The sequence below is a fragment of the Scomber japonicus genome, chromosome 9 (genome assembly GCF_027409825.1).
Source record: "Scomber japonicus isolate fScoJap1 chromosome 9, fScoJap1.pri, whole genome shotgun sequence".
NCBI classification, from domain to species: Eukaryota; Metazoa; Chordata; class Actinopteri; order Scombriformes; family Scombridae; genus Scomber; species Scomber japonicus.
Genome location: NC_070586.1, coordinates 39,487,227 through 39,500,242, shown reverse-complemented (window position 1 = coordinate 39,500,242; position 13,016 = coordinate 39,487,227). Strand labels below are relative to the sequence as shown.

Sequence of the window (13,016 nt, the reverse complement as noted above, 5' to 3'; positions counted from 1 at the left end):
ATGTGTTTGAAGAATAAAGTTGGCTGATGAGCTGCTAACCTGACATTTAATTCATAAAAAGGAAGAATATGGAGGTTATACTGTAGCAGTCTGGTATCATCAGCTGATTTAATAAACAGACGATTTAATCCATTCTACACAAATACACCAACAACTCACTTTGTGCTGCATATTTTAACGTCTCCTCCCATCAGGTCACTGTGCATGCAGCTGTACCACACAGACATTGTGGAGCTGTTTTTATTTATCCATCTTCTAATTACAACATTTGTTCTTTTTCAAATCCATGTCATCTCAAGAATGTGTTAAATATTGTTCAAAAATATTTAAATCATGTTAACCCTTCATACAGTTGCTCTCCAAGGTGCTGAACCCCCCCCCCCCCCATTAATAAACATACATAGTAGTGGAAGGCTCATTCTCATTTAATCTCTTATTTTTACAATTAATTAAATTTGATAAATATTATGACAATATGACATGTATTTTTAATATGTTGATGTATCCACACTGCTGCCTGTCCCTGTGTGTGTAACAGGCAGAGTGTACATTCATTGTGACCCCGCCTATTAAAATCTTGATAATGCATCCTTAAAATAACAGTGAAATATGCACCAGTGACTTCAGACCTTTTTTTGGTCAGTAGCACAATAGCTTTCCTCTGCCTCAAAATAGGAACGTGCCTACAATGAACCTGACCACACCTCATTTAGAGACAACACGCCTGTGGGTGCACAGACTGATGCAAGTGCATTTGCTATTTAGACAATGCGGGCGCAGGGTGAGAAAATGACAACTGCATCATTCTGAAAGTAACAAAGATACATGAGCTACGCCTCCATCCACTGTGCTCCAGGTGTAAGATAAGGCCGGGTGTGCTTTTTATTGAGCTTACATTTGCAACACCTCTCTGTTCCACTCTCTGTTCACTTTGCAACGCATCAGGAAAACATTGCTGCTAAATACACAGTTTGATATGTGATGTACTAGGGTCTGACCAATACTGGGGTTTTGGGGCCGGTGCTGATACCGATATTCGAGAATAAAAAAATTCTGATAGATATGAGCCAATAATCTTAATAATTATAATAATAATAAATACAGAATTTGTTTATGAAATGCACATTTTTTTCAATATGGTTATCAAACCTTTGTGATAAATATATGTAATGCAGGCATGATAGTTAACAGTTTAACTATAAAAATAGTGCACTGAAACTGTACACTCTTTAATAATTACAAATTCCTATAAATAATAAAATACATGCACCAAAAAACTTATATTTAAACTGATTTAAGAAAAAGGATCAAATACACACAAAACGCTGCATATATAACATACAAAAAATATCTGTGTATATCAGACAACATATGCCGATACCAATCTATCTATGATAAGCCAGTATCGGCTGACCGATATATCGGTCTATTATGTACCATGTAGGTCATGGTTCGGTACGTTATCAGTACAGCTGATCACAGAGAACACTACAACAGAAATATATTTTTGATCCTTTATTATGAACAATGTAAACATCCAACAGTTACTGACACGGTTTAGTTGTGTTGTAGTTTAAAAGTGTTCTGGTTTATGCTGATTCATAGTATAACTGTACAGAGGCAGCTGTTCTCATGAAGAAGAAGAAGAAGAAGAAGATGATGAAGATGATGATGATGATGATGATGATGATGATGATGATGATGATGATGACGACGACGACGACGACGACGACGACAACACCTTGGGGGCTGCATTTTATATAATTAAACAAGACATTACAACCATATTTCACTAGCTGGGTAGGCCTGTCACAATAATTACACTAGTTAACTTATCATACTGAACAATAATGTAATTATCAACATCATCATGTCTAAATATGGACTTATTATATGATTCATGGACATGACCTTTGACCTATTGCCACACTTCACATTAGCAGCTAAGAGGCTATTCATGTCACATTGGCTAAACAAGTAGTGTCCTCCATTCCTCACTGTGTACGTCCTGAGTGGAGACTGCAGTAACCACCCCTAACCCAATAACTCTGTCCCCAACCATAATGACAGTCTGTGTTTATACACAAGTACTTCCCACCCCCCTTACATTATTATACTATTATATTATCATTATATCAGTGGTATAAAATGATCTTCAAATGACAATAATATTGTTTATTGCGATTATTTCTAAGACAATATATCGTCCAATAAAAGTAGTTCTAGTGACAGCACTAGTTGTGGATGTGACTAAGAGCTGTCATAACATCTTCATAGTTCCAGCTGTCACTGCAGCTTTCTTACTAACTTTACCATCAGTGGTTTTCAGCCATTTAAAGACTGTGTAAAGTGAATTCAGACATTTTCTTCTAAACACATTAAATAGGTCATAAATGTATTTCTAAAATATGTGTAAAAAGCATTTCAACCATTTACATTTGAATTGTGGTGATTTTTTTAATCATTCAAATTTGGCAGGGTGGTTAACAACACACTTTTCTGTGGTATGTCAAACTCAGAACACATATTTATTCTTACTTTACACAGACTTTAAGCATTTTTTGACTGCAGGCTTTTCGCTACATTGGGGCTTTGTATCCCAGAATGCATTCACATACAGCAGGTGATCTACTGCATATGGTGACCCTTTGGATTCAGTAACCTGCAGTGCTGGTTAGGTTCATTTAAACATGAGAGGTGAGGTGAATATCAGTGCAGGTCACAGAATACTGTGTAGCACCTGCTGTATTTTTGCTGTAACTTTATTTCAGTTTTAACATTATTTTGGGCAAGAAACTAACCACTTAGATTCCCATAGGTCAGTTTATCCAATTAACAGCTATTTCTACTGTCCCAGCATTGTCTCAGACACACATCATTGTGTCCTGGGGGCTATTTTTACTGTCCCTGGGACGTCTTTAAGGTCAAGAGCTGAAAGTATAACTGTATATTGTCTCCTAGCTTACTGCTCTGACAGTCTCTCCAACCCCCCCAAGATGATTTATGAGCTCCACTACAAGCTTCCCCTGTGCTACAGATGTTTCTTAGTTTAGAGAATGTCTTCTCATGCCAACAGCCATAACTGTAATGTTTTTCTAATTGCCCTCACATTATTATCATACTGTATTTTTCAATGTTGTAATCTAAAGACTGCTATTTTATGTGTTTTATTGATCCTCTACCTGTACTGTACTGTACTTGTCTTTGTTTGTTTAACCGCTGAGCAAACAAGCAGAATTAAGGAAGTGACAGCGATAAAACGACAGCAGCGAGATAACAGATGAGCTGAATAGACCTGTCGCCATGACGATTTAAAAGCCGAGTTCACAGACAAGATGAAGATGTTAAAAACCTGCACTCACACGCAGTCGGTTCAGTTGTGAAAATGTAATTTAATTAAACTGAAATAGAAATTAGTGGAGAATGAAATAATGTAGCAGCATGCTGCGCTATTCTGTCTTATCCTTATTCTAAAACTGTCAGGATTTGAAAGTTCAGGTCTTGTTAAACGTCCTGTTGCCGTTTTAATTATGTTTTTATAAATCAGAAATATGGATTTATTTAATCTAAATGCCTGAAAATCACATGGATGGTTCCATATTACATTCTTTACAAGTATAATCATCTCTACTTTTATTGAATTGGGTGATCATTTGTACTTTATGCTTTATGCCTGTGCAAAATCTGTTTTTGTGTGTGTTTTTACTACAAAGTAATCTGGGCTATTCCAAGTGTTTTCAGTTTCATCCATTTTTTGGAGTGTCTGAGGTGTATTTCACATTTTATCTGCCAAAGCTCCGCTGCCTCTCTGCGCCACAACGCTATCAATCTGCAGCATTTCGTTGAGACGTTTCTAAATCGGGTCAGGAAGTCAGACACAGAATCGGCATAATAAAACAGACAGATAAAGACACCATCTAGCTACATAGCTTACTGACACATGAGATAAGCACAAAAACAAATAAAAAGACCAAATAAACTACATTTGATCAAGTTAACACAATCGGGCCTTTTAGTTGTGCTGCTACTACAGTAAACACGGTAACCTAAAGGCACTTGTTCGTATTTTATTGGACTGCCGCAATTAGTGTATTAACAGTGCAACTTCATTTTAAAGGCAGATTTCTCTCCCAGAACAAGCTCCGTCCTCTGCCCGATGTGAGTTAACACCAGGCAGAGGACAGAGCTGAACCGTGGCGCAGGCGTTTCGCGCCGCTGACGGACCGGTGGAAGTCCTGGTAACTCTGGTCCTTGTAGTCTAACTCTGGTCCTGCTCTGTGTTCAGTGTGTGAGAGGGGGAGGGGCCAGCGGCCAGAGCGGCAGCAGCAAATGTGTGCTTCTTTTACCAACATATTTATCTATGTCTTTTACATTTCTTATCCAAACAACGTCAAACTTGGCACTGCACTTACTCGTGCCCGTAGCAAGACACCTGTCACGTTTGAAATCAATTGGATGAACGGTTCGAGAGATATGCGAATAAAAGACAGACAGACGGACAGATAGACAGACAGAGAGTCAAACCAAACCAGGTCAATTTTGACCCAGGAGGACAACAGGTGTCAAATATTTGAATGTATCATCAGGGTTCTTTGAGACAGTGTGAGTATTTTAACAGCTAGGTGCAAGTATGAAACCTGCAATTGTGCCAAATTGTTTCTTTTTAAATGTTTTATTTCTTGTTGAAAAATGAGGAGGGAGTGAGTCCTCCAGTGTGTGTGTGTGTGTGTGAGTGTGTGAGAGAGAGAGAGAGAGAGAGAGAGAGAGAGAGAGAGAGAGAGAGAGTTTAGTCAATTGCGAGAGTCACGTCACTTTGTGGCAGCAGACTGTATTTTAGTACTTTCCAGTTTCGATAGCTGGAAGGTTAGTCATTTGTAGTTCATACACACACACACACACACACACACACACACACACACACACACACACACACACACACACACAGTTGTTATGACCCTGATAATAATAATAATAAAAGTCTAAAAATCAACAATTGTGAATAATTGTGCTAAATTTCCAGTAAGGGGAACCAGTGCTCCTAGTAAATAAAGCTAGTCTGGAGCCAGGGATCTTACGTTTAGTTAAAATATTCATCATTTCTGCTTCTGTTTTTTGTACTGAAAATGAGGTATAATGTCATTTAAATGAGGCCTATTGACCTTATTTACTAAAATAAGAGTAAAAGTTAGAATGAAGTTGGCTGAAAAAGGTCTAAGACAGAATCAGCTGGTGATTTATACTTTATTAACTGTCACATTCTTGTTTAAATGGATATTATTTTATTATATTCACTGCAGAAAAAATGTAGTGTGTACAGTACACGTGTAAAAGTCTTTTTCTATTTTTTGGGAGAAAATCAACTACTTAATGCAACTGGGCCATAATGCTCCTTTAATTTATTCCTGAGCTTGTGTTTGTCAGGAGGAACCATCCTGCAGGATTGATGCTATGTGAGCAAAAAGTGATGACTGGACGGTTTGGCTGTGATCATCAATCTGACGAGCAGCTTCAGTGAAGCCAAAGCACGGAGAGTTTATAAACCTAAATGACGCAGCTGTTACTATTATTGTTACAGAAGCTCCCCAGTGCCTCTCCTTCTGAGTCTGATGTCTGAAGGTAGTGAGGGCTAAAAATACACCACACACACACACACACACACACACACACACACACACACACACACACACACACACACACACACACACACCCCAAACCCCTCTATCAGGACACCAGCAAAGACATCAAGTGCTGATAAAAATGCGGCTGTGTGAGGTCAGAGCTTATAAAAACACAGCAGCTGACAGGAATGAAGGATTTTCTGATGGCTAATAATAGAACCTGCAGGGATCAACACATTAGATAATCATGAACATCTGGAGGAGAGCGTCTGAACATCTGAGTGATGAGGCCAGATGTGTACAGCGAGGCTGGGCCAAGCAATGTCAACGCACACACAGGCTGCAGGTGTTTTTTTTTGGATGGACACACACACACACACACACACACACACACACACACACACACACACACACACACACACACACACACATCAGACAGGTTGCACCATGCTGCTGTATATCTAGAGCTTTGTGTATCACGTTGACTGGAGCCACATGGCTACGCAGCCAACGTGATATCTTCTCTTAAAAAAAAACAAAATACAAAACAACAACAGCTTTTTCATGTGAGGCTGCCTCCAGCTGCATCTCTGCAACATTTGACTCATTTGTTTGTCTGCGAGTAAAACCACGCTTAGTTACATCAGCGCTGATGAGTTTTCCATTACTCCGAGACATTTTTTTCATTCTGTTTAGGAACAGCTGAGATGACATTAAAAGGAGAATAGCAGGTCCACCTTAAATGTCAGTCCACCTTAAGTGAGCCTCGTCAGATTTCGCTAACCCCCTTTTTTCTAGTAGTTGGGGAAAAAACAGACTAGGCTTTTCTTTGTGTTGAGAAGCTGCAGTATTTATGAACTGCTCTGTATATTTACTGAAACTGAAACATTCACTGAGGCTTTCCTGCTGCTTCCTCTACTACAGTAGGAATGCACTGGTTGTAAAATTCTGGGCTGATAACGACACCTATTTTAAAATAAGGATTTGGCCACTAACCAACATACACTCACCGGCCACTTTATTAGGTACACCTGTCCAATTGCTCGTTAACGCAAATTTCTAATCAGCCAATCACATGGCAGCAACTCAATGCATTTAGGCATGTAGACTTGGTCAAGACGATCTGCTGCAGTTCAAACCGAGCATCAGAATGGGGAAGAAAGTTGATTTAAGTGACTTTGAACGTGGCATGGTTGTTGGTGCCAGACGGGCTGGTCTGAGTATTTCAGAAACTGCTGATCTACTGGGATTTTCATGCACAACCATCTCTAAGGTTTACAGAGAATGGTCCGAAAAAGAGAAAATATCCAGTGAGCGGCAGTTCTGTGGGCGCAAATGCCTTGTTGATGCCAGAGGTCAGAGGAGAATGGCCAGACTGGTTTGAGCTGATAGAAAGGCAACAGTAACTCAAATAACCACTCGTTACAAACGAGGTATGCAGAAGAGCATCTCTGAACGCACAACACGTCGACCTTTGAGGCGGATGGGCTACAGCAGCAGAAGACCACACTGGGTGCCACTCCTGTCAGCTAAGAACAGGAAACTGAGGCTACAATTCGCACAGGCTCACCAAAATTGGACAATAGAAGATTGGAAAAAGGTTGCCTGGTCTGATGAGTCTCGATTTCTGCTGCGACATTCGGATGGTAGGGTCAGACTTTGGCGTAAACAACATGAAAGCGCGGATCCATCCTGCCTTGTATCAACGGTTCAGGGTGGTGGTGGTGGTGCAATGGTGTGGGGGATATTTTCTTGGCACACTTTGGGCCCCTTAGTACCAATTGAGCATCGTGTCAACACCACAGCCTACCTGAGTATTGTTGCTGACCATGTCCATCCCTTTAGGGGAGGCTGTGGGCAGGAGGTAGAGCGGTCGTCCTCCAATTGGAAGATTGGTGGTTCGATTCCCGGCTCCTACAGTCCACATGTCCACATGTCGATGTGTCCTTGGGCAAGACACTTAACCCCAAATTGCTCCCGTTGCTGTGCCAACGGTGTGTGAATGTGATGAAATGGTTAGATCCCTCTGATGAGCAGGTTGGCACCCTGCGTGGTAGCCCCTGCCATCAGTGTATGAATGTGTGTGAAAGGGTAATATGACGTGTCATGTAAAGCGCTTTGAGTGGTCGCACAGACTAGAAAGGCGCTATATAAGTACAGTCCATTTACTTTATGACCACAGTGTACCCATCTTCTGATAGCTACTTCCAGCAGGATAACGCGCCATGTCATAAAGTGCGAATCATCTCAGACTGGTTTCTAGAACATGACAATGAGTTCACTGTACTCAAATGGCCTCCAGAGTCACCAGATCTCAATCCAATAGAGCACCTTTGGGATGTGGTGGAACGGGAGATTCGCATCATGGATGTGCAGCCGACAAATCTGCAGCAACTGCGTGATGCTATCATGTCAATATGGACCAAACTATCTGAGGAATGTTTCCAGTACCTTGTTGAATCTATGCCACGAAGGATTAAGGCAGTTCTGAAGGCAAAAGGGGGTCCAACCCGGTACTAGCAAGGTGTACCTAATAAAGTGGCCGGTGAGTGTATATCGATGATGTTATCATGTGTTTTTGTTATTTATTCCACAGGGAACCAGAGAAATCATTCTAAAAAAAATAACTGAATTGTTTTAAAGTAATTCAACCCATCACTACACTGACTTTGAATGATGCTATATGATTACCTACTTCATAATATAATTCCATAAATACTGCTACTGTTGCTACTGTCTGAGTCTTATCCAGGTGGGGAGTTCTGGTCCTCTGAAATGAAGCCAACGCGGAAGTAACTTAGAGCTGCATTCTATCAAAAGGCCACCAGGGGGCGACCGTCTCTAGACAAGTCAATGGAGAATTCACCAACTTCTCACTTGATTTCTAACCTCAGTAAACGTTTTCAAAATGTGTTTATGGTCTCAATCGCTAGTTTAAAGCCATCTTCAATGCAGTATGATGTTCATTTGGGACATTTTGGCCTCCCTGATTTTATATTTGATGAAAAAGCAGGGCAGTGTTTCCCCTAGAAATTTTTGTAGCAGCTGTGCTGTGTGTCGGTAACCTAGCAAGACTAGGAGGGTCCGGGGGTATGCTACCCCAGAAGAAAAATGTGAAAAATAATAGAGCTGCTATTTTTGAGCTTTTTAAGCTATTTTTATTTTTCCCAGCACGCACCTGAAATTTTCAAGATAGCGCTGCTCAGATTCGGAACTATACTTCCAAGCAGCAGTCCACAAACCAATGGGTGACGTCACGGATGTTACGTCCATTTCTTCTATACAGTCTATAGTCTGACCGTCCAACTGCAAACAACCAGAAAATTGGCCAACTGTATCTTATCTACTGATAGGCTGTTGCTAGTCAACAGGGGGAATATTGGCCGATATATCCGTGCATCCCAAATGATCACAGCTGAATGGAGCTATGCTGCTCAGCCTTGCAGACGATTCCCAGTGGTCACTTGCCTTATAAAAAAGTATCGACTGTAATAAATGGATACAAAGTAATATGGAAACATCTCCATCCTTTTTGCACCCACAGCTAGAAAATATGACTTTTTGTATGGACTTGCTCACAGCCAATCAATACAAGCGCTCCTCGATTTAATGCGACATGTGATTGGCCCACTTTGAAGATTTGAAAAATGCATTTGTGTAACAAATCATTTAGATGTGGAGGAGTGGTGGTATTTGATGTAATGTAATACTTCTATTCACACTACCTACAGCCCAAAATGCATTTCCCTCATACACCACCATTATAAAAGAGAACTGCAAACAAGTTCAAATATGACTTTTTCTTTTATGAATTTATGATTCACGTAGGTTTTATATAACTTTCCTCAAGCCGTATGCATGTATTCCATTATGTGACTTTACACTAAATATAGACAATTCTACATTTTATATATTGTATATTTGTATAGTCAACATTACATATTAATAATAAAAGAAAAACAACCAAATCTTCACTGTTGTACATATCATAGACAATAATTCACCAAAATGATGGAAAAAAGTCACTTTCCTGTTTTGGCTGCAGGGCCATAAAACTGTACAAGGGGCCAAACTCTGTTCTACTGGGAGAGAGTGAGCAAAAGAGCTTCCATTGAAACATGTTGTAGAGGATTGTAGAACAACATCTGCATCATTGACATGACCACAACTAGTCAGACCTGTGCTTTTATTACTGTTATTAGTAACAATGCATCTGAGCTTGACCACAGGCTCAGTCATGTTCATGTACTCAGTTAACTCTGGTTCAGTCATTTAAAAAGATACTGCCTTCATCTCATAGTCTTCTTCACCACTGATCACCGGTTATCATTAAGGCATTTTTTAAAGTCTTCAAAGTGAGCCAATCACATGTCGCATTGAATCGAGGAACGCTTGGTGTTGATTGGCTGTGAGCAAGTCCATACAAATAGTCATATTTTATAAATCTGGGTGCAAAAAGGATAGATTGCAGGTATCATTTGACAGGAGATGTTTCCATACTACTTGGTATCCATTTATTTCAGTCGATACCTTATAAGGTATGGAGTATTGATACGCAGCCGTAGCTGTCATGTGACAGAAGTTCATGATAACTGAACAATGTCCTTTTTTGTCGAACTTTACATGTAGAATCCAAAAGATGTAGCCGTTTAATACACAAGGATAGTCTAATGAGAAGATGATGAGCAGCATTATGGGAAATGCAGTCTCCAGTGATTCTTTAGCTTGCAGGGACTAAAAATCAGCATATCGCAGCTTCTGCTGCTTCACCATACTTCTTTCATCTGTCTGAATGTGACATTCTACTGTACATCACTGCGGTTCCCCTTTCATTTCTATAAGACATTAGACTTCCTGTTATATGATCAAATACTCTAAAATTAGTATATTGATATCTAACCTTAGATTCTACAGTCATAACTGAAGTGACAGAAGTCATATTCTCTTCAGGTGATGTTTAGGGTGGAGTTTCACATTAATATCATGTCATATATTTTGATGTAAATGTCTGTACTGTCACATTGTTTTTGCATTTTATGGCTCATTAAAGGTTTTTATGGATCTATGATCTAGGCTAATAAAAACTTCATTACATCAGAGCACCGGCTTTATACAATGACTTCAAAACTGAGATAAGAGATTACACAATGGAGTTCAACTGTTGTTTATCTACAAACAACAACCTGTTTGACAGTACGAGCAAACAAACAAACACATACACACAAACACATACGCGCGCGCACAGAAGGCTTCTGCTCCCTAACAGCAGCCCGGCAGGAAACGCTTCTCACTGCGGTGTTCTCCTAATGGAGCTGGTAGCGTTTAGACACAGACAGGTGCTGCTAGAATAACCTGAAGGAACTGAACAGCAAGCTGCAGGCAATGCAGCAGCGGAGCAGAGCAGACTCAACCTCCGCCCGTCTGCCTCCCAAAACATACCAAACACACACATCATTTCATATTTAAAAAATCAAAAATGTCAAGGCTTACCGGTCCCCTCCTCTTCAGAGAGATGTTCTTCCACAGCAGGAGATGCAGCTGGTGCAGGAATCCCATTTTTTTGCCTCCCACTTCAGCTTCAGTGTGTACGAAATGTTGTTTTTTTTTTTTTTTTACCAAACGAGCATACCGGCGGTAGTGGCCTGTGGCTGGGTTTAAATTACCGGGAGATTTCTATCCCATTGCCAGGTGTTACCGTCCCGAGTCTGTCCCGATGCTTCAGTGTGTCGGTCCCGTATGAAGCAGTTTTTACTGAGCGCTGGCAGTAAAAGGCGTGACGGGTCCGTGTGTGTGTGTGTGAGCCGTGTGTCGGTGGACCACCGAGCAGAGTGGGAACAGGAAAGAAACGTTAACAGCTACCGTCAAGAGAAGTACAGGAATATCAACACACTTCCGGTCAAAACCCATGAAAACAAAAGAGTGGCAGCGCGTGTTACATTAAAGGTAATCAATCCAAATAAATGTGAAATAATAACAATAAACACATGAAAGCTGATGAAGATTGGTCAGTGTTGTGTATCCTCATTCCTGCTTTGCAATGTGTGTGTTAATAAAGGTCTATTAGCAGAATTACAAAGACTTTTATGAAAGGAACCTTACATTATTTAGTCCATTATTCAAAGAGATTAAATACATATTTAGTGGATATCATGTAATATTGTCAATGCATGCTATTTTCAACTGTCACTCCTGTGACATTAATTCTCTCTCCATCATCTGTCCCACATGACATGAATGCACCATTAGATGACTTGTGTGGCACACCTGTTCTAATTCGAGCTGACCGTTAGCCTACTGGATTTTTGGGGCCGATACTGATACCGATATTAGGGAGTAAAAAATTCTGATTGTTGATATATCAGCTGATAATCTTATATATACTACAGAATATAACACTTTTTAACAAGCTATGTAATGGAGGCATGATATTTAACAGTTTAATAATAAACTTAAATACCTAAAATGACACTGCACTACTCTTTAAAAAATATATCAGCACATATCAGATGGAATAAACAGATAGGCCTACTGATATATCTGTGATATGCCAATATCAGTCAATGATGTAGGTTGACTGACTAGTTTTAATTATCACTTTAAGCATCTGCCTCACAACACAATCTCAACATAAAAAAAAGAAAAACATTTTCACAGAAGCCTTCCCTAACAACATAACACTGTCAAACTAACTTTATATGTGTGACATGACTGATAAAGATCAGACAACTGAAACACTGCAGTGAAGTTAGTGGAGAAAAAAGGCTAAAGCACACTGGCACACAAACAATATGATAATGTTGGGAAGGGAGCCAAAGTGGAAAGAGAGAGGAGCAACCTTTTCTTCCATTTTTTGTTAGTCTGCTTCCTGTTTAAACATGAAAATAAAAGTCTCTGTGCATGAAGAAAAGCTTTTCCTGGTTTGATGTGGAAAAACTTGACCTCATCCTCATCCAACACCTTTGTGATGAACTGGAACATGGACTGTGATCTGTGAGCCAGATCTGATCAACCAGCATCAGAGCTGGTCCTCACTAATGTTCATGTGTCTTGACCCCTGCAGCCAGGGTCCAACATCTGCTGAGAGCCAGAACCAGAAGAGTGAAGGTTGTTATAAGAGCAGATTCATACCCATGGTTGTGATGGCATGTTTCATACAGAGATACTGTATGAATGTCATTTTCTGGCATCCAAATACTTTTGGCCATATAATGTACATAAAGTGTATCATAGGTCTCTTCTATCTGATGCTGCCTTCATTTTAAAGATTTTACTGTAATAATGTAGAAGAGTCAGTCAGCCAGAAGAATGAGAAGAACAAAGACACGGATTATTTCTGATGATTTCAAGCTTTTATTTTAAAAAGATATTATTTTCTTTGTTCTATGGCTGACTTGTTTC

General features: G+C 39.9%; 1 protein-coding gene across 2 annotated transcripts in view; it reads right to left on the bottom strand.

Moving 5' to 3' along the window:
* The window catches only part of abca2 (ATP-binding cassette, sub-family A (ABC1), member 2), a 129,933-nt gene extending 118,470 nt beyond the window's left edge, over window positions 1-11,463 (bottom strand). The window contains exon 1 of one of the 2 annotated variants that reach the window (XM_053326127.1): window positions 11,109-11,463. In XM_053326127.1, coding sequence (XP_053182102.1) covers window positions 11,109-11,174 — 66 coding nt within the window. In that variant the 5' untranslated portion in view covers window positions 11,175-11,463. The remainder of the gene's footprint in view (window positions 1-11,108) is intronic. The other variant, XM_053326129.1, reaches the window with a different exon arrangement.
* Between the last annotated feature and the right edge of the window lie 1,553 nt (window positions 11,464-13,016).